The sequence below is a fragment of the Gigantopelta aegis genome, chromosome 1 (assembly GCF_016097555.1).
Source record: "Gigantopelta aegis isolate Gae_Host chromosome 1, Gae_host_genome, whole genome shotgun sequence".
In the NCBI taxonomy this organism is placed as follows: Eukaryota; Metazoa; Mollusca; class Gastropoda; order Neomphalida; family Peltospiridae; genus Gigantopelta; species Gigantopelta aegis.
The window spans coordinates 17,700,547-17,724,890 of NC_054699.1; the positions used below are offsets into that span (position 1 = coordinate 17,700,547).

At 37.7% G+C, this 24,344-nt stretch overlaps 1 protein-coding gene across 7 annotated transcripts in view; it reads right to left on the minus strand.

Moving 5' to 3' along the window:
• LOC121371482 (kidney mitochondrial carrier protein 1-like) overlaps positions 1–24,344 on the minus strand; it is a 76,151-nt gene that overhangs the window by 28,905 nt on the left and 22,902 nt on the right. For 2 of the 7 annotated variants that reach the window (XM_041497412.1, XM_041497421.1), the window contains 2 exons: positions 11,908–11,959; positions 2,443–2,579 (listed from right to left, as the gene is read on the minus strand). In XM_041497412.1, the coding sequence (XP_041353346.1) occupies positions 2,443–2,579; positions 11,908–11,936 (166 nt within the window). In that variant the 5' untranslated portion in view covers positions 11,937–11,959. Of the gene's footprint in view, positions 1–2,048; positions 2,132–2,442; positions 2,580–10,327; positions 10,909–10,946; positions 11,038–11,907; positions 11,960–13,126; positions 13,248–20,592; positions 20,914–24,344 lie in introns of those variants that run through there. The other 5 variants (XM_041497427.1, XM_041497435.1, XM_041497444.1 and 2 more) reach the window with 5 other exon arrangements.

The window sequence follows — 24,344 nt, forward strand, 5'->3', positions numbered from 1 at the left end:
TACCACTGGGCTACGTCCCACCCCTCCTCTGAAGAGGAGACTTTTCAATAAGCAGCAATGGATCTTTTATATGCAGTTTCCCACACACAAGACAAGACAAGACAAAACATACCATGGTTGTTGATATACCAGTCGTGCAGCATTGGTTGCAATGAGAAAACAAATCCAATGCAGGGACTGGATTTGGGGATTTGTTTTTACGACATTAAAAATTATATAATCTAGATATTTTTGGATAACATTTTATAATTTTGATCTTTTATGATGTGCACAAAACTAACAATTAATCCCAAACATTTTTCAAGATAGTTGCGTGCAAAACAATAACCTCAATTAGCTCTGGCAGCTGTGGTGTGCATAAAAATATCAACCTCAGTCTCATCCACCTTTGGAATTGGCTTTGTGCATAAGAATAAAAATCAACCTCAACCATATTTAGAGCTGATAGGGTAGAAATAAATAACCTCAGCCATCTCTGGAATCAGTGGTGGCACAAAATAAAAATTAACCTCAACCTCAACCTCGACTATAACCATATGTGGAGTCATTTCAATGGATTTATAAACTGAAATGTAAGTGTAGGATGTTGTTTATCACTAGGTAGATATCCAGTATTATTACATACCACATTCTGCCGTCACCGATGCCAGTCCGCCATAGAGAAACGGTCGCCAGTCACTCATCGCGTGCTGTACTCTAGTAGATACCACACTTTATTACATACCACATTCCGCAGTGACTGATGCCCGTCCACCATAGAGAAACGGTCGCCAGTCACTCATCCTGTGCTGTACTCTAGTACATACCACACTTTATTACATACCACATTCTGCTGTGACCGATGCCAGTCCACCATAGAGAAACAGTCGCCAGTCACTCATCCTGTGCTGTACTCTAGTAGATACCACACTTTATTACATACCACATTCCGCAGTGACTGATGCCCGTCCACCATAGAGAAACGGTCGCCAGTCACTCATCCTGTGCTGCACTCTAGTACATACCACACTATTACATACCACACTTTATTACATACCACATTCTGCTGTGACCGATGCCAGTCCACCATAGAGAAACAGTCGCCAGTCACTCATCCTGTGCTGTACTCTAGTACATACCATACTTTATTACATACCACATTCTGCAGTGACCGATGCCAGTCCGCCATAGAGAAACGGTCGCCAGTCACTCATCCTGTGCTGTACTCTAGTACATACCATACTTTATTACATACCACATTCTGCAGTGACTGATGCCAGTTCACCATAGAGAAACGGTCGCCAGTCACTCATCCCGTAGTGTTCTCTAGTAGATACAACACTTTATTACATACCACATTCTGCCGTGACCGATGCCAGTCCACCATAGAGAAACGGTTGCCAGTCGCTCATCCCGTGCTGTACTCTAGTAGATGCCACTTTATTACATACCACATTCTGCCGTGACCGATGCCAGTCCACCATAGAGAAACGGTCGCCAGTCACTCATCCCATGCTTTACTCTAGTAGATACCACACTTTATTACATACCACATTCTGCCGTGACTGATGCCAGTCCGCCATAGAGAAACAGTCGCCAGTCACTCATCCTGTGCTGTACTCTAGTAGATACCACACTTTATTACATACCACATTCTGCCGTGACTGATGCCAGTCCACCATAGAGAAACAGTCGCCAGTCACTCATCCTGTGCTGTACTCTAGTAGATACCACACTTTATTACATACCACATTCTGCTGTGACCGATGCCAGTCCACCATAGAGAAACAGTCGCCAGTCACTCATCCTGTGCTGTACTCTAGTAGATACCACACTTTATTACATACCACATTCTGCCGTGACTGATGCCAGTCCACCATAGAGAAACGGTCGCCAGTCACTCATCCTGTGCTGTACTCTAGTACATACCACACTTCATTACATACCACACACCACACTTTATTACATACCACATTCGGCTGTGACCGATGCCAGACCACCATAGAGAAACGGTCACCAGTCACTCATCCTGTGCTGTACTCTAGTAGATACAACACTTTATTACATACCACATTCTGCCGTGACCGATGCCAGTCCGCCATAGAGAAACGGTCGCCAGTCACTCATCCTGTGCTGTACTCTAGTACATACCATACTTTATTACATACCACATTCTGCAGTGACTGATGCCAGTTCACCATAGAGAAACGGTCGCCAGTCACTCATCCCGTAGTGTTCTCTAGTAGATACAACACTTTATTACATACCACATTCTGCCGTGACCGATGCCAGTCCACCATAGAGAAACGGTTGCCAGTCGCTCATCCCGTGCTGTACTCTAGTAGATGCCACTTTATTACATACCACATTCTGCCGTGACCGATGCCAGTCCACCATAGAGAAACGGTCGCCAGTCACTCATCCCATGCTTTACTCTAGTAGATACCACACTTTATTACATACCACATTCTGCCGTGACCGATGCCAGTCCGCCATAGAGAAACGGTCGCCAGTCACTCATCCCGTGCTGTACTCTGCCCAGTGAAGACCGCGCCTCCTCTCGAGTAATCTTCGGAATATGACCTTCAATGTCTTCCTCACTGTTGAAAATATATAATAAAATAAATATAAAATATAATTTGTACTAACATAAGGGTTATACAGGGCTAACTCTGGCTATCGCCAAATTCGCCAATTGCGAATTTCAAAATCAATGGCGAATTTTATTTTAATTTGGAGAAATAATTTCATGAAATAATTGATATTTTGTTAGAAAATAACCGGATTTTCTGCAATATTTTAAGTTCAGTAGATAATTTGGCGAAATGTTTTCATGACCCAGAGCCAGCCCTGGTTATAGATAAGAAGAAAAGGAAGGAAATGTTTTATTTAACGATGCACTCAACACATTTTATTTACGGTTATATGGCGTCAGACATATGGTTAAGGACCACACAGATATTGAGAGAGGAAACCAACGGTCACCATTTCGTGGGCTACTCTTTTCGATTAGCAAGGGACCTTTTATATGCACCATCCCACAGACAGGATAGCACATAGGATACCAATCATGGTGCACTGGCTGGAATGAGAAATAGCCCAATGGGTCCACCGACAGAGATCGATCCTAGACCGACCATGCATCGAGCGAGCGCTCTACCACTGGGCTACGTCCCGCCCCTGGTTATAGATAAGATGTCAAATGTTAAAGTGTTAAACACTGAGGTGCCTCGGTCTTAGGATCAAACCTCATCCACCGACTCACTCTGTCTTTTCATCCCAACCACAGTCATAACTAGTGGCAGTATGTGGTATGTGTTGTTCTGTCTGTGGGAACATGCACATACATGTAAGAGATCCCTTGTTGCTAATAGAAACATCTACCAGGTTTCCTTTGAAGACTTTTACCAATTACAGTCATCAAATGTTTAACATCAAACAGCTGATGATTAATTAATCAATGTGCTCTTGTGATATCTTCATAAAACCTCAAATTGAATTCGGCATACCGGTATATATATTCTAATACATTTCCTGAAATTGATTGTTTTTTTAATTTTCAGAAGAAAACAAACATTGTAATAAATTAATAAGAGAAATTCAAGTTACCAGATTACCACATGAAAAGAAGGATGAGAATGGTACTCCATTCTCGACACCATCTGATTAAACAAACTCCACCAGGCTCAATTTGATCAACTGTGGTTTAGTGAAATACGAGCTCCAAGTGACAACACGGGGAGAACAGACAAATAAATAAAGTGTCAGTGTGTCTGTGATATAGCTTAATAATAACACAAACATATAATTATAACTTCAATAATGTGTCATAATCTAAAGGTTTGTACGAGGTTTGTATTTTGTCGTAATCTATACATGAGTTATCATACACTGTAACTAGGGTTTTTTTTTATAAATTGTTTTGTTTAACGACACCACTGGAGCACATTGATTCATTAATCACGGCTATTGGATGTCAAAACATTTGGTAAATCTGACTTGTATTCATAAGAGGAAACCTGCTTTATTTTTCCTATTTTATTTTTTATATGCACCATCCCACAGACAGGAAAGCACCTAGCTACATACCATGGCTTTTGACCAGTTGTGGTGCACTGGCTGAACAAGAAAAAAATCAGTCAGCTGAATCAGGGGTGCAGAAAGTATACTGCTCGCCAAATGCAAGTAAAAATTCTGATAGACCAGTTAAAAAATACAACTACCAGCCCGACCGTCTATCTGTCTTTTTGATTTCATTTGCTACATGATGTTGATTACTTATCAAGTATTCTTACTGTTATGTCAGTATATTTACATATACCATGTGAAGTGAAGATACTGTATACATTATAATAGTGTTAATAATGTATTGTTCTATAGACTGGTGGACTAGTAGAAAAAGAAAAAAAAACCTGTAATGCAAATTTTATACATTCCCAAACATTTTAATAAATAAATCAGATATTTTTAGAAACAAATGTACTACAGTGATAGATGAGCGATTCATAATTATGCAAATTTAATATTAGAGAATATTTTATCAAAGGGATAAATTATAAATTATAATTATAAAATATATTTTAATAACCACAAAATTATAACATAAATTTTAATGATAATAAAACATGCAAGTGCTCTACCACTAAGCGACATCTCACACCATATCAGAGAGAATGTTTTATTTAAAGTTAAAGTTTGTTTTATTTAACAACACCACTAGAGCACATCGGTTATCAATCATCGGCTAGTGGATGTCAAACGTGGTAATTTTTACACATAGTCTTAGAAAGGAAATCTGCTACATTTTTTTTTCATTAGTAGCAAGGGATCTAATTTTTCCATTGGAACCAAGGGATCTACACTATCCCACAGACAGGATAGCACATACCACAGCCTTTGATATACCAGTCGTAGTGCACTGGCTGGAACATTTCTTTGTTTTGTTTAACACCACTAGAGCACATTGATTTATTAATCACCGGCCATTGGATGTCAAACATTTGGTAATTTTGACACACAGTCTAAGAGAGGAAATCCGGTCACGTGATATACCAACGTCTGTGACATTGAAATGGAAACATCCCCACTAAAAATAGATTACACCGTGTCTGTTCAACGTTTTTTTTCTCAGACGTGCGTGCGATTTATGAAATACGAAAAATGCATTTTGTGGTATTACAAAAACCAGGATTACCAAAAAAAACTTCAGGTGAATGGAAATGTATATTCTAAATAATAAACAGTAAGTAAAGTGCAATTTTATTTGTGAAAAAATGGGTTTAATAGCGAAAAACAACGCCGTAATGGTTAACAACTAGCCGTAACTAGGGTGTGTCCCTTTAACTAGCTTTTCCTCCATCGTTCAACGTGTCCAGCTATTTTTTTCATGACCATGCACCATCAACTTTCGTTATAAAACACTACCTACATGTATGTTGCTCACGCCACCGACATATTTACAATTTTACAGAAGTTTGCTGAAATTCTCCAAATCCTGATGTCACGATATTTGGTGTTTGAAGCACATCACAGAACTTTTAAGGGTTGTTTCTCATGACATGACATGACATGACATTATATACCGATGCAATTTAATGACTTATGAAAAAAAAAAATGTTTAAATAATAATAATAGACAGGTGTCATGAAAATCTCTTCAGGGTCATTCCATGTCAGATCACCCAATGGGTTAAACCCTACCCGCTCCAATTTCAATGAAATTTGGTATATACGGTTATTTTGGCCAAAAAACCTGAAATTCCAAGTTTCAGCTTAATCAGACCAACAGTTTCCAAGTTATGGCCTTTTCTTTTTTTTTAATTTTGTCAAAAAAGGGCGTGGCCACCCTTTTTAAAATTGCCATAACTCAGCAACAAATGGTCCAATTTTGACAAATGAGGTATCATTGGAAAGGGGGAATTACAAGGAATCCAAATCTGGCATTATTCCTGACACTTGGGTTACTTTTGGGCTGATGACCTTTTGACCTATATTTTGACCTTGAAATTGACCTTGTGGGACACGTGACTTTGATATGACCTTTGATTAAAATTATAGCCCAACATGTTATCTACAACATATAAAAAAATTGGAGGTGGAAAATGTTTCATTAGTCAGCAATTGAAATATGTTTACCTGCTGTTGTTCTATGCTCTCTGTATAGACTGCATGCATTTCACTATTAAATGTATATGCGTCAACACTGTAAATGTCATGAATGTTAATGATACAATATAGTGTGGCAACTAGGCAACCAATTGATTAAGGAAAATAGAATCTATAAATCACTACTGGTAGTTTTCTTCATCTTTTGTTAATTTTATATATTATTGTATTTCTGTTTATTTGAGGAGTCTGACTACTTGATTGAAGTCACAAGCTTTCTAGTCTTTAACTATCCATGTTGAACAGACTTTGGAAGTTCTGACGAGATCATTTTGGCAGATACTGTAATTCCTGGATGAAGATGATGTCAAGGATGGGGTGTTTATAACACAAAGTATATCCCTTTCTGGAACCCAAACTTGTCTGCTTTTGATGGCCAGTGGAACTGCCTTGAAGGTCCATGATGGTGCATGAACTTGACGTTATAGTCTCCAAATTCCTCTGAAACTTCATCCACCAAACCAATCCAAGGAATAACATCATAGAGGCTGCAGACAAAGTTTTGCGCCTTTATTTCTAGTGGAATTTGTGAATCGTCATTACTATCATCGAAATTGCTAGTATCTTGAATTTGTACCAATTCGGGTGGATTGGATTGTAAACTCAGTTTGAAAACCTGCATTGTAGACTGATAATGGGACAAAAAGATGGTACTGCAGGGTTTTGTTTAACTAGAGCTCATTGATTTATTAATCATTGGCTATTGGACGTCAAACATTTTGTAATTTTGACATAATAGTCTTAGAGAGGAAACCCATTACGTTTTTCAATTAGTAGCAATTGATCTTTTATATGCACCATCCCAGAGACAGAATAGCACATACCATGGCCTTTGATATACCAGTTGTAGTGCACTGGATGGAGCAAAAAATTGCCCACTGACAGGGATCATTCCCAGACGTGTCAGCGCACCAAGTGAGTGTTTTGCCACAGGGCTACGTACTGCCCCTGCCATCTATTTAACTATGTACAATGAAATAGCATTTGTTTGGCATTTTAAAAAAGTTCCATATATATGACTATTTTTCTGCCATTTATTGCTGAATTGTGACAATTCCATTTTTTTAAATTCTTTATCCATTAAAAAAAATAGTTTTACCCTTCATTATTTATACATGTACTACATTGTAGGCCTATCACTAAATGCTATAAGTAACTTTTTTCAGTTGGGATTCTCTGCTGCTTACGGTACAGGCCTATGCTTGAAACCTTAGAAAATAAGTGTCAAATTGTGATGCAGTACCTATGGTGAATAAACAAATTATTATTTAGCAATCTTACCATAATGACTTGCTCAATGACATGATGTAGACTCAAAATTTTAAAGTACAAACATTCTTCACTTCATCAATAAGGATGTAAATGTACACACATAAGTGTGCCAGTAGGCCTACAGACCACAGATAGTAATTAATCTTTAAAATAATTATCAATACTAATTACATATATATAAGTAATAAGGATCAATTAGTTCTTTTGTTTGTCAGTTACCTACTGGAGATTTTCTGATACTTACATCTTAATGGATATTTGGAAATGGAGGGAAATCCGAGATCTAATGGATACACTTAAATTTCTTCGATTTTAGATATTCATGCAGCATGCACATGGGGTCCAAAGTCCATTCAAGGGGCCATAACTTCCTTTCAGTGTAGTCCCCATGGTAATATAGTTTAGCCTGTTCTAAACAATATGAGATGTTGGCACAAGATGTTTTTGATAATTAAGCAATATTTCAAAAAATTAATCTTAAATCTGTTGGATGCTGGACTATATTGTTAGAACATTCATGACATTTACAGTGTTGATGCATGTACATTTAATAGTGCTTAAATACATGTGCAGTCTATACACAGAGAGCATAGAACAACAGATAAACATATTTCAATTTGAAATTGCTGACTAATGAAACATTTTCCACCTCCAATTTGTTTATATGTTGTAGATAACATGTTGGGCTATAATTTTAATCAAAGGTCATCTCAAGGTCACATGTCCCACACGGTCAATTTCAAGGTCAAAATATAGGTCAAATGGTCATCAGCCCAAAAGTAACCCAAATATCAGGAATAATGCCAGATTTGGATTCCTTGTAATTCCCCCTTTCCAATGATATCTCATTTGTCAAAATTGGACCATTGGTTGCTGAGTTATGGCAATTTAAAAAAGGGTGGCCACGCCCTTTTTTGACAAAAAAAAGAAAAGAAGAAAAGGCCATAACTCGGAAACCGTTGGTCCAATTGAGCTTTCAGGTGTTTTGGCCACAATAACTCTATATACCAAATTTCATTGAAATTGGAGAGGGTAGGGTTTAAATTTCCTTTTTTTGGGGGTGATTTGACACGGAATGACCCTTCACCGCTATTCCAAGCCAATTGGAAAAAGTCTACTAATTACTGATTTTTCCGCGGAGTTCGACACTTGTAGCTTCTTTCAGACTGATTTGGATCTATTAATAGCAAACGCGATGACATTCTAGCCACTTTACCTAGTATCGGACAAAATGACTGCTGATATTAACTTTGTGACTGTCAAAGCATGCCAATACATAGCCTCATCTGGCTCATGCGAAGGTACCTATGCAGCTACCGTTAGATTGATTTAGTTTGAAACCCATTTTGCCTGTAACAAGAGCATGCACCATATGTTACATCGTGCCACCTTCATAAGAAAATTATGTTCTTATTACTATAAATAGCATTTTAAAAAAATTCTAATTTCCAACATATCAAAACTGACATTAATAAATTTTGGTTAATTATATCATGGTTGTAAAATATTTTACAAATATCAACTAAAGATCAATATTACATCAGTTTAAGCCTAAACTGAAATTGGTTAAAAAAACAAAAAAACATTTAACATTCTAAAGATTTTGACTCGATTTGATTTCCGTGGGTCAGTCGGGTTAGGACAAACTTTAATTTTTATTTTCGCCTGGCAGATTTCAAGTTAGTCTTAGCACACAAAGTATATTTTCATATTTTTGATAGCACATTTGATGGAGAAAAGCTATGAAAATTGCTCATCTTAGATTCTCGTTTGATTATTACTGGCCATTAACCTCAAATTTTATGCCCTGACAGGGATCGATCCTAGACCGATTGTGCATGAGGCGAGCTCTTTACTAGATCCCACCCCTGGAGGTATAAGCCCACTACACTGACAAACAAAAAATGTTTTACCCATATATGTAATGTCCTTTTATTGTATAGAAAGCACAGAACTAAGGTGGTTTCAGTACAAAATCATTCACTGTATACTTTGTTAATACCTACCTACACAAGATTGGATATATTGCTTCTCCTCTTTGTAGCTTTTTCAATTTAGAACTAGGGACAATTATTCATGTTTTGGGAATGTACTCTAGTCAACTCTATTTGGACAGAAGTTAAAAACTAGATTCAAATAAAAACAGGTACAATTATTAATTTTAATAAAGAAAATATAATTTTTGGCTTTAAAACTAGAAACAACGATCCTGTTAATATAATTGTTCTTGTTATTAAACACTTAATATTTAAAAGTCATTTGAATGCTTATGTGCCGGATTTAAACTGGATCCAAAAAGAGTTGTCAGATTATTATTATATTACTAAGGCAATTGCCTTTTCCACTTGTAAATTTGACTCATTTATAAAATTTTGGTCAATTTATCATAATCTGTTTCAGCAACAGTCTTAAGATGAACTAGTAGGTCTCGGGGCTAGCTCTGGCAACCACCAAATTCGCCTACTGGGAATTTAAAAACCTAATGACAAATATTATTCTAAATTGGCAAAATAATTTCATGATATACCGGTAACTGATTTTTGGTGGTAAAATAACTGGTTTTACAGATAATTTGGAGAAATGATTTGCTTGCCCAGAGCTAGCTTCATTCCTGCACACCTTAATGTCTTGTAAAGGAAAATCAGAAAATTATTTTATGAATATAAAAAAGTTTGAAGGCCTACTTACTTGTATGTGCCTATGTGAGTTATATTTATATAGAACCGATAAGAATAGTAGTACACTGTTACAGTTGTTACTACGGTTAATATTTGTGATAATTATATGTATGCATATATATATTTAGAATATGTATCTTTAACACTGCTGGCTTATCAAATTTTCTGTTATTCCAAATGTGGATATCATGTACTAAAAAAATGAATAAATAATTAAAAAAAAAAAGTTTTACCTTTTTCTTGACACAATTCTGCACAATAAATATTACGTCACTTGAAAATGTTTCTCCTTCCAGTTTTCATCACCAAGTGTCACAATTACTAATATACTATCACTCAGTTTTTGTCAACACAAGTCTCTGATCAAACAATGTGCTGAGGTGTCATTAAAAAGCCCAGTTAAACTCCTTTCTCAATGAGTATCATTAGTGGATGTTTTTCTTTTCTTTTCAAATCCTTAACAGAGCTCTGTCAAAATATTTATTAAAGTGTTATAAAAATAAAATTTCCTTTATTGATGATGATTGCTGCTGATCAAACAATGGGCTGAGGTGTCGTCAAAATAAACAAAAAATCCATTTTTAATAGTATCCAATCAATCAATGTGCTGGGGTGTTATTAAAATTTTAAAAATTCTTTCTTGATAACTGTCAATTAAACCATGTTCTTGGGCGTCTTTAAAAATTATAAATCCTATCTTGATAACTGAAGATCAAATAATGTGCTGGGGTGTCATTAAACAATCAATCCTATATTCCCTGAGTAGACGATAGCTGTGATGTGGTAAACTATTAAACGTTCCTGTCCTGTGTGGACTAGCCAGCACACCTGTACTGAGTAGGAAATATTTACCGGGCAGATTCGTACATCCATTAAGTTCTTCACGTTCAACCAATTACAGGTCAGAGAGAGTCAGACAATGTGTCCTGAGTGTGCGACTCTTTATAAAGTGACGTGTTATTACGGTTCTGAATGCTGGGATCTACTGTAGCGTACCACCTACAATCTGACGTGTCATAAAAACGCAACAACACCAACAGGATATTTAAAAGCTGTTTACAAACCGGTCCAGCACATATGGGATTGTCAGGGGAAATTTCCAAAACATTATCCACTTCAAAACGGTATGTGGGATTGTCATTAGCTGGAGGGGAATTATTGCTAACTAAACATATAATTTCAAAATAACAGAAGGAATGTTTGTTTAATGAAAATTAAAAAAGTTTGTTTTGTTTAACGACACCACTAGAACACATTGGTTTTTCAACCATCAGCTATTGGACGTCAAACATTTAGTAATTTTGACATATAGTCTAAAAGTAAATCTTTTATTTGCACTTTTCCACAGACAGGACAGCGTTTAATATACCAGTCGCGGTGCACTGGATGGAATGTGAAATTGCCCAATGTGCCACAAACAGGGATAGATCCAAGACTGATCCCGCATTGTCCCGCTTGCCTCCGATTGTTTAATGACACCCCAGCACATTTTAAAACATTAAACAGTAGAAATATCGCTAGTCAAGATTTTGAAAACAAAACGTTCCCTGATGACTACGCTCTCATCTGCTGAAATGTAGGAAATATTCAGAAATATTCAGCAAATAAAGCTACTTACGGCTTAGAATTTTAATGATTTCGACTTCATTTAATGTGGATGCACTTGCTTTTATTTTTGGGTATAAAATGTATCATTGTGGCTGTGGTGTATTGTAAAGCACTGCCAAAACTATTCACAAGGAGAAATTTAATACTAAAACAATACAAATATTACAAATATTTTTACAACACCATCATATGGAAAAATACTTACACCACCGACTCCACTTCCAAAATCACCATTTTGTCGTCTGCGTGTTCGTAATCTGTGAATAAAAGAAATAACATCTACCATGTCATCTAAATCCATATTACAGAGATGAAAATAACAGACAAAAATTCAGGAAAACATTACATGGCCTTCAAAAGTATCGAATTCCTGCAAACAGTGACCTTTATATCAAAGAACAAGAAAGAAATGTTATATTTAATGAAACTCTCAACACTTTTTTTTAAAAAGGTTATGTGGCATAGAACACAGCACTTGAACGACTACAAAGATAATTAGATAGGAAATAGGCGCGAGTGCAGGATTTCTGAAAGGGGGGAGGGGGTCCAAATGTGACGACTGATCTCTCCTTCCACACAGAACAGTTAATATAATCATGTTTCCCCTTAAAGGTTATGGTCGGTTTTCAAAAAGGGGGTGTCCACACACCTGGACCTCTCCCACCTCCCCAGGATCCGCTACTGACCCACTGCTGCCACTCCATGGGCTACTGTTTTCAATTAACAGCAAAACATCTTTTATATGCAGCATCCCACAGACAGGGCAGTACTTAGCCAGGGCTAGTTCTCCCACTCCCCAAATTTGCCAATTGCGAATTTTAGGAACAATTGGCGAATTTTGTTTATGCATTCTGTATGATGTTAATACATGTATGACAGAGTCTCAGAATCTATTGGTATAGACTTGAGACTTTAAAAGCACCAGGCCCAGTATTTCAACTTAGAACATGGTCTTTCAACTTAGAACACAGGTGTTTCAACTTAGAACATGGTCTTTCAACTTAGAACACAGGTGTTTCAACTTAGAACACAGGTGTTTCAACTTAGAACACAGGTGTTTCAACTTAGAACACAGGTGTTTCAACTTAGTACAGAGTATACTTTAACTTAGTACAGAGTATACTTCAACTTAGTACAGAGTATACTCTAACTTAGTACAGAGTATACTTCAACTTAGTACATGGTACTTCAATTTTATACAAGCCAGCTCTTGCAGTCGCCAAATTCGCCAAGTGCGAATTTTAGAAATAACTGGCAAATTTTATTTTTATTTGGCAAAATAATTCCATGTAATATTTGACATTCTTTGAAAAATAACTAAGTTTTTGCAATTTTTTAAAGTTTAACAGATAATTTAACGACTGTTTCCGCACGCCCAGAGCTAGCCCTGACATGGTAGTTCAACTTGGTGCATGCACACTTACAGCTGTGTGAATTAATGTTTGTTATTACTGGCAGGACACTGACATGGTCTGACACAGTTTCAGGTCACTGGTTTTGTGTCGAGGTAACCTGAATGTTTTCACCTGAACTACAAAGCAGAACGACTTGCCATACAAAAAAAAAAAAGGTACAATATATAGATCTCCTGTCAGCTGGGTCATATCCAAGCTTATTCATATTTGAAAGCTATCCCGTTATGGCACAGACCCAAACAAGTATTATTGATATAATCATACAAAGACCTCCACATAACAAACATATATTAAAGCTGACTCGGTTAATTTAATTCAGTTACATTAAATCACTCATGGTCATTTATAAAAATAGGTTTAGTTAACAGACACTTAAATACACATACACATACACAAGCTCGCTCTCATGAATGTTGGGGTTTTTTGTGGTTTTAGAAGATGAATATTTATTTTGCCTACCATGTCTAAAAAGAAATGGACGGCTTTTACTTCATGCCACTATTTTCAAGCCCTGAAATATATTACCCATCAAACCTCAGGAGAGTGCTCTACCACTGAAAAGAAGGAAGGAAGGAAGGATGGAAATGTTTTATTTAACGACACACTCAACACATTTTGTTTATGGTTATATGGCATCAGACATATGGTTAAGAACCACACAGATACTGAGAGAAAAAACCCGGTGTTGTCACTTCATGGGCTACTCTTTTATATGCACCATCCCACAGACAGGGTAGTACATACCACGGCCTTTGATGTACCAGTTGAGGCACACTGGCTGGAGCGAGAAATAGCCCAATGGGCCCACTGACAGGGATCGATCCCAAATTGAATGCGCATCAAGCAAATGCTTTACTACTGGGCTATGTCTCATCCTGCTCTACCATTGATACATCACACACACACACATCACACACAAACATCACACACACCACACACACACATACACATCACATACACCACACACACACACACCACACACACCACACACACACCACACACACCACACACAGACACACACACATATACATCACACGCACATACACATCACACATCACACACACACCACACACACACAGACACATCACATACACCACACACACACACCACACACACACCACACACACACCACACATAGACACACACACACATACACCACACACACACACCACACACACACCACACACACACCACACACATAGACACACACACACATATACATCACACGCACATACACATCACACATCACACACACAACACAACACAACACAACACAACACAACACAACACAACACAACACAACACAACACAACACAACACAACACAACACACACACACACACACACACACAGACATACATACATACAGACACACACATCACACAGACACACACACACACATCTCACACACCTCACCTCACACACACCTCACACACACCTCACTCACACACCTCACTCACTCACTCACTCACTCACTCACTCACTCACTCACTCACTCACTCACTCACTCACTCACACACACACACACACACACACACACACACACACCACACACACTCACTCACTCACTCACTCACTCACTCACTCACTCACTCACTCACTCACTCACTCACTCACTCACTCACTCACTCACTCACTCACTCACTCACTCACTCACTCACACACACACACACACACACACACACACAAACAGAGCTTAATGAAGCCAATATAATATTCCCGCTAAAAAGACGTGCACACACACACACACTCTGCATGGACAAGCAAATTTCCAATAAAATCCTAGATAAACTGACATGGATTTGCTCAAGCAAAACATAAGTGCAAAAAGAAACTAATAAAAAATATAATAAATCTAATATAACAGTGTTGAACAATCTACAACATCCAACAATTCAATCTGAGATAAGCCTTGCCTGGGTAGAAGAAGCTGTTAGGGTTTCATCCGAGAGCGGTTACGACGAGTCAAGAATGAAAGTAGTGCATTATGTCAGGGTTCTGTCAGCCTGGTCAACTATTGATTATTAGTTGTAGCGAGATGAGATGCCAGCCACCAGTGTTATCATTACAAACACGTATAACAGCCTGTACGGCACTTTCACGGTGACTGCCGTTTACAGTTAAAGCATTTTTTCCTTTCTTTCTTTCTTTCCAAATACCGGAGGATAAGTTTGTATGCTGGTCACTTTTGTAGATCAAAGTATTTTTTTAATGTTAACTTCAGATTAGATGACCATGAAGGCATTTAATTAATACTGGAATAAAATTCCTTAAGTAGTCTTTGATGATCATTAAAAAAAAATGTGACTGTATGACATTACAAAAAAAACAAAAAACAAAAACAAACAAACAAATGTACTGTCAATCGGTTAATAAAATGGCCTCAAAAGAACATTTTACTTGTGCAGATTATACAATAATCAATTACAAATGGGGGTGGGGATGGGTGGCACCTGAATGAATGAATGAATGAATGGTTTAACGACACCCCAGCACGAAAAAATACATCGGCTATTGGGTGTGGGTGGCACCTGAGGTCCAAAATAAAGAAAACATCATTCACTCACTCGCTCTCTCTCGCTCTGTCTCTCTCTCTGTCTCTGTGTCTCTCTCTCTGTCTCTGTGTCTCTCTCTCTGTGTCTGTGTCTCTCTCTCTGTGTCTCTCTCTCTCTCTGTCTCTCTCTCTCTCTCTCTCTCTCTCTCTCTCTCTCTCTCTCTCTCTCTCTCTCTCTCTCTCTCTCTCTCTAGCGAGAAATAGCCAAATGAGTATTGGTATATTGATCTATATTGATGTATATATCTATATTGATGCCCGACAGATGTATATTGATGTAATTGGTTTGCATTAACCCATCAACTTTCAATTGTATATTTGGCTAGAATATATACGAAGTTGGGCAGAATTTTTAGTTCATAGAACTTTTGCACTTAGAAATTTATTTACAGAATGGATGAGAGAAAGAAGACTCCATCATATGCGATTAAATGTGGGATAGGAAAAAGTACACCCTCAGTGGTGGAAATTTCAATTCTGGGACTTCTCAATTCTTTATTTAACTTTGAGGTATTACAGCCCATCAGTTGCAAAGTAAAATACAACATATGTGTACATATCAAGTGGAAGGTGTAACAACATTATTCCAACAGTGGAGAATGTAACAAATACAAAAATATATTCACAAAATACATTAAAGGACTCGCTCCTATGTGCCATTTATAATGGCATCACGTTTTTTAAATACTTTACATAGATATTTCCCCAAATTATATAATTCTTTAGTATTTTTGCTGAATAGCAGCTGTAGTAATTTTACCATATTTGGGTGAACCCTATATATATATATATATATATATATATATACAAAGCTCTTAAATGATTAGAGCATAAAATAAAATGAAACTCATCTTCTACTTGACAAGCCTCGTCTTAGGTCGAAATTTCCACCAGGGTGTACTTTTTCTATCCCACATGACAACATATGATAAAGAAAAAAAAGAGAAAGAAGTGTTTTATTTAACGATGCACTCAACACATTTTATTTACGGTTATATGGCGTCAGACATATGGTTAAGGACCACACATATTTTGAGAGGAAACCCGCTGTCGCCACTACATGGGCTACTCTTTCCGATTAGCAGTAAGGGATCTTTTATTAGCACTTCCCACAGGCAGGATAGCACAAACCATGGCCTTTGTTGAACCAGTTATGGATCACTGGTTGGTGCAAGTGGTTTACACCTACCCATTGAGCCTTGCGGAGGACTCACTCAGGATTTGGAGTCGGTATCTGAATTAAAAATCCCATGCCTTGACTGGGATCCGAACCCAGTACCTACCAGCCTGTAGACCGATGGCCTAACCACAACGCCACCAAGGCCGGTGCATATGATAAAGGGTCTTATAATCGATATCTCTTAATAGATGCACAGGTGTACATATGCATTATTCCCATCACTAACAAGCTGGTAATGGATTTGGGGGTAATCTGTCAGTAAATACCTGTTTCAGCAGATTTATGTTAGGAAACTCCCAGTACATGTACAAGCATGACATAGTCTGTCATTTCGGATAATGCGTGTACATACAAATATGGATTCATATGTAAATAAATTACCACTTCCATAATATACTCAACAAAGGGAAGGAAGGAAATGGTTTATTTAACGATGCACTCAACACATTTACGGTTATATGGCGTCAGACATATGGTTAAGGACCACACTGGAGCGAGAAATAGCCCAATGTGCCCACTGACAGGGATCGATCCCAAGCCAACTGTGCATTAAGCGGGCACTTTATCACTGGGCTACGTTTCGCCCCATACTCAACAAAACTAATGACCAGTAGATATTTTCGTCATTTGGTTTTCTTTATGGTACAGAATACATTTGATTTTGCATTTATAAAGATTTCATTTTTGCTCAATGTTAACAAATTGGACAAAATTGGGGCGGGATTCAGCTCAGTTGGTTGAATGCTCACTTGAGGTGCTTGTGTTGCAGGATCGAACTACCTCGGTGGATCCATTCAGCTGATTAGGGTTTTTTTCTCACTTCCAACCAGTGCACCACAACTGGACTAGTTGTGGTGCACTGGTTGGAACGAAAAAACCCACAATCAGTTGAATGGATCCACCGAGATGGCATATATAGCTACGTACTCAAAAAATACTAGTCAGCATTTGCATGTTAACGATTCATACAGAGAACATCAACCATTTCAAATTAAGCCAAGACACCTGACACCAACAGAACCTGCATATTATGAATAGTAATGTAGCATTATTACACTTGAAAAGCAATTTTGTCCAGCTATATATCCAATTATATATCGGAGTCCCACCACTTGTGGTTTGTATTATTAATATAAATCTCTCATTACTGCATGATTAATCTTCCCAAGGAGACCAGGTTATCTCCCAAAGCAACTAAACATATAAAAGAAACACACATTAACCCATCTTATGACTATGAGGCGGCCATGTTTTGATACGCCTTAATATAAACCAGTAAATCATTTAATACAATGGTGTAAAATTCATTTAAAAAAAAAAAAAAAAAAAAAGACAAATGGTACCGTACTTTATGATTAGAATGCACCAGAAATTCAGAATGCACAAAGAAGTTTGTTTTGTTTACCGACACCACTAGAGCACATTGATTGTTTATTAATCATCGGCTGTTAGATGTCAAACATATGGTAATTTTGACAGTCATAGAGGAATCCCGCTAGTTTTCAACTAGTAGTAAGGGATCTTTTATATGCACCATCCCCCATCCCACAGACAGGACAGCACATAACACGTCCTTTGATATACCAGTCGTAGTGCACTGGCTGGGACAAGAAATGGCCCAATGGACCCACCGACGGGGATTGATCCTAGAGTGACCGTGCATCAAGCGAGTGCTTTACCACTGTTAAACAAGATAACAACAAAAATGTTTTGCCAAGTCGTAGTTAAATATCAGGAGACGACACTACGCAGTGGCGGATCCAGAAAATCCATTTGGGGGAGGGGGGGCACCAGTGACATGAGGTGGAATGCCAAGGGAACTTTGCGGGAGGTTTGGAAGGAGATCGTAAAAAAAAAGAAAATTAATATATAATAAAATTATAACTATCGCAAAATTTAGGGGGGCCGGACCCCTGGGCCCCCCCTAGTTCCGCCTCTGTTACGTATGTTTTCATTTCTGTAGTAGAGGCACATACATGTATGCTCTGTTTTGTTTTAGTAGTACCCTCAAATTATTTTCTGGCAGAAAGTCTATTATAGTCCCATGGCCATTTCAATTTTACAAACATTATAGAAAATCATTAAAATTGCTTTTTGGCTAAAAGGAAAAATGACCCTAGAATAATCACGTAATTTGTGAGGCTTTTAAACCAAGTGCATCTTGAGGTATTGAAAATTATCAAGAATGACATTATCTATTATTAACAATGTCATCCTTGTTTTAGAATAATGGTTGGAATGTTTGGCATGGGTATTTTGTAAGGAAGGAAATGTTTTATTTAACAACGCACTCAACACATTTTATTTATGGTTATATTGCGTCGGACATATGGTTAAGGACCACACATATATTGAGAGAGGAAGCCCTCTGTCGCCACTTCAAGCAAGGGATCTTTTATGTGCACCATCCCACAGACAAGATAACACATACCATGGCCTTTGATATATCAGTCGTGGTGCACTGGTTGGAACGAGAAATAGCCCAATGGACCCACCGATGGGGATCGATCCTAGACCGACCGTGCATCACGTGGCACTTACATGTACATGAATAACATATTTTACTTGTTACTGGGACGCTCCAGCCAGTGCATCATGACTGGTATATCAAAGGCCGTGGCATGTGCTATCCTGTCTATGGGATGGTGCATATAAAAGATTCCTTGCTACTAATGGAAAAATGTAGCGGGTTTCCTCTCTAAGACTACGAGTCAAAATCAATGTGCTCTAGTGGTGTCATTAACAAAACAAACTTTTGTTACTGGGAATACAAATTATACAGTAATTTTTTTTTTTTTTTTTTTTTTTTTTTACATGGAACATTGTTTTGAAACTTTTGATTAGTGATATTTCTAGTCAATTAAAAATTGATTAGCAACTACTGTTTATTGTTTAAAAATTGTGTACCGATATCTAAAACTTACGTAGCAAATCATGGTGCGATACTTAACAAAATGTTCCCTGTATAAAGTTACCCTTTAATGAACAGTACCGGTAAGAGAAAAGGCAGTGCTACTGCAACTGGCAAAGCTGCAAGATATCTCTTATATGCACTTTCCCAGAGACAGAACAGTACATACCACAGCCTCTAAAATCATTTCAAACACACTCACACACACACACATTATAATTGTTTTCTAAATTCCCATGTATTATAAGCCTCAGCTTCCTGGTCTGAATTAACTGGCAAATTCCGTTCATTAGATCTAAAATGCTTCGCCTTCCATGCATTGTAACAGTTAAATATTGTTTTGTTTAAAGCCACCACTAGAGCACATTGATTTATTAATCATTGGCTATTGGATGTCGAACATTTGGTAATTATGACATATAGTCTTAGTGAGGATACATGCTACAGTTTTCCATTAGTAGCAAGGCAAGGGATCTTTTATATATGCACCATCCCAGAGACAGGATAGCACATACCACATCCTTTGATATTCCAATCGTGGTGCGCTGGTTGGGATGGAAAAAATATCCAATCAGAGTATGGGTCCACTGAGGTGATTTGATCCTACAATGCAAGCACCCCACGCAAGATCTGTATTGACTGAGCTACATTACGCACCAACCCCTAAACCCCCCACCACCACCTGAAGTAAAAAAAAGCAGCAAGGAATCTTATTAAAAGCACTTTCCCATAGACAGAACAGTAAATAACCACAGCCTCTAAAATCGTTTTCAAACAGTAAAACACACATATTGTTTTCTAAATCCCCATGTATTAAACACCATATCTCACTTTCAGTTAGATCTCAACTAGCAAAGTCTTCTCATCACATTACAACACTTCACACTACAATTCTTCTTCCACTTCAGTCAGCATGACAATCAGTGTCTAGCTCATATATACGACTTATGATTTCCTACGACTTCCGCCTTCCGCACGTGTTTGTAACAGAACACAGCAGGATTGTATGCCAAGAATGACTGAGTTTCACATGTATCCAGTTCCTGTGGGTATACACAACAGAGAATGGCAGACTTCCAATACAAGGTCAATAAAGTCCACTCCAGTCTGTAGTGCTGCTGCTCTGACTGCCGGCACAAACCTAATTGCTTAGTCTGCTACTGCAACCGACTAAGTACCTTTACCCCATCCCGCAGACTAATTACATCACCATAGTACACACACTGACATTGGCTGGGTTCCAGCAGGCAGATATTGTACTTCGCATACATGTATTTTCTTTTCCAGTGTTTTAATGTATTGCTGAGGGCCTAGTGGAAGATTAGCTTGTGCTAAACCTGTCACCCTCATTAAATAAAGTTATTATTATTATTATTATTATTGAAAGAAGTTAAGACCAAGACATATATATACCGGTACAACTCACAAAGTATATTACAATTGCCTGGATCAAAATGTTTAAATTACCTATGGATTAAACTACATGTATGCATATGTAGATCGTACGATACACACTGGGTTCACTGATCTAGGCTACTGCTTTGTCATATATCATATACAGGTGTATCAAATTATACCATACATGGATCAAATACCATATACAGGTGGATCAAATTATACAACAGGGTTTTATCACCTATGATTCTAGACTCCGATAATGGACATCATTCCCCACCATTTTACAGACGCTATGTTGTTTTTTATTCCCAATTTTGGAGTAAAAAATTCCCATATAAACATATAGTTGTTATATATATGTAGTTACAAATTAAATTACATATTTATTATGTAAAAGTAGATGGTCTTGTATACAAATATTTCTTTAAATATGATACTCTAATATCATTATAAAATAAACATTTTGATACAAAATGGAATTCATCTTCAATACCTCCACTGTCACACACACACACACACACACACACACACACAGACACACACACACACAAAAACCCAATGGGCCTACTAAGGAGGTTCGATCCTATGTGTCAAGTATCCCACGCGAACACTCTACCGATCAAGCTTAATCCGCACCTACTAGTACGAATTCATATCGCTGGTTACGCTGTGGGTATTACAGTATTAATAAATTAATTAAATATATTGGCTTCACACATATGGTTAAGGATCACGGAGATAATAATAAGAAACCCGCTGAATGGGCTACTCTTACCAAAAAAAACCCAGCAAGGGATCTTTTATATACATTTTCCCATAGAAAGAAGATTACATAGATAGAATTCTTTTTAAAATAAATTTTAGTTATAACAATATTTGTATTTGTAGTTCGTAGTTCAAAAACATATTTTATTCTCGCAGTGATCAGTTGAAATGTAGAAGTTCTCCTATGTGATCTGTGTACTCCATGTCGGTGATGTGGTTGTTGATCAGCTCATCTTACAGAGAGCGGATTCTGGCATCGATAGTGCGGTATTTGCCGGAGCTCGCCAGTGACCATCCAGTTGGTGCAATTTTACTTCCATTACAGACTGCTCACGTTTTAGAAGCCCTACCACCTCAAAAATGTTCGGATGACTATTCTGGACAATTTTGTTTATTTTATGATGCCATCCTTCCAAGTGGTTATTGGTATGGTGACTATCATTGCCAAAATGGTTCCACATTTCTGGTGACAATGGTCCTTCTATCCACATGTTCGTAACATAGTCCCATCAGTTGTGTCACCTGTGCACCTTGGGGACTGTCGGCAATTGTGTCAGCCCAAACGTCCTCAATTTTATCCAATGGAACCATCGGAAGGGCTGAAGCACGTCTTACTACTTTTTGTATTTCATCGTTCTCAGAATATTCTGTTGCCAGGCCTACCTTTTGTGTACGGCGCCAAATACACTGAGTATAGTGGAAGAAACAGCCTCTCAGTTGTGTAGTGGGAAATACAGTTTGAACAGCGTTATGGGCCAATCTTTCAAAATCCATCTGAAAGGTCCTCGGATTTAAATGGAAACCCAGATCATGGCAAGCCTCTTGAAGGTATTGAAGTGTCTGTACATATGTGTCTTCTGTGCGGTTTGGGAGCAGTGAATACACAAGGGGAAACATACGACCTTGGGACTCGGCATGTATGGTGTACAACTGATCGAACAGTTTGGGTGCTGAAGAAAATGTTCCATCTGATAATACAACATCAGCGTCACACAACAACTCCAAGTTCTTGTCAGTTGTGAAGATCAGTATTAGGTCTCCTCCTTCGGTTGCGGGTCCACTCTCCTTCTAAATTGATATCCTGTCTTGTCTGGGGTAGTCGGGGTAGGGTTTTGTGTCGCTGTCGGTATAGTATCATCTTGATGGCACTAAAATGTGGAATCTCGGCTAACAATTCATCAGGAACAACGTCATGGTTCTTCCTGAGATATCGGCATAAATCCATGAGTTTCGCCTTGAACGCATCAACGTGCTTAATAAATGGCACCGCCGCGTGGTTGTGCTGTATCTGGTCTGCCATCTGGAGCATGTTGTCCACAGTCACAACGTAGGCTCTGCATTGTGATGTAGTACACCTCCAGTAAATTTTCTCTCCACGCTTTCTATTTACGCGAAATGTGTGCTGGTTGTAACAGTGTTCTCGCTGCTCCATTTAAGCGGGGCACCCCACCCCGCTATTCCATTTGCCGCCATCCTTTCACATTCCCCGCCCTCCTTTATTTTTGAGCGCCCTCCTTTATTTTTGAGCACCGCTCTTTATTTTCCAGCACCTATCTCTGCTATTTCCAAATGCACTTTTTTCCACACAAAAAACAAGAATCAGTCTGCACACTGGACATCAAAGGAAACAAGCCGCGTTGTGTAAGAAAAAGCAATTGACGAAACATTTACGACAGTTACCGTAACGTAATTTAACAGTATTTTTAACAGCCTCTATTTTGTCCAATATCTGTATCCATTTGAGTGTTTGATAGACACAATAAAAGTTATATTTTATTTAAGCAATGAAAACATTTTATTTTTTACGGATTCGGCAATCTCCGATTGAAAAAACACACCTCTTATTTGGCGCCAAATTTGTCACGTGATCAGAACGGTCATTCTGACTTTTGTTTCCACTAACTATCGTTTGATATTTTGTCCTCAGTTGCAGATATAATTGGTTGAAACTGATGATTTTTACTTTCTGTTATTCTGTTTATTCAGCAGTTCTTTATAAAATATTGTAAACTTTTCATTTTGAGGGGAGGGATATGAACGCTTATAAAAAGAACGGAAGTGGCAGTGTTTATCATTAAAATAATTTATCTTAAGTGCCAAATAATATATACACCGTCTTTTATCAGCTGGCGATAATATTTTATCACAGCAATCGATTCATTCGATGAAGATGGAAATAACAAAAATTTATCTGACATTAGGAGATCACTTTACAAACATGTTTATTGTGTTTCGTATATCTTGAAATCTTTATTAAAAATAATAATATTAAAACTTTGATCAGTCCAGCAAAACCGGAACTGCCCATGAATGTCAGACCGATATCATCTTCGGTTCAATTAAAAGACGAGTCTTTTTATAAACCCCTTTGCACTTTTTTGTAGGAAAAATAAGGAGTATGTCTTTTCTCAAAGTCTACC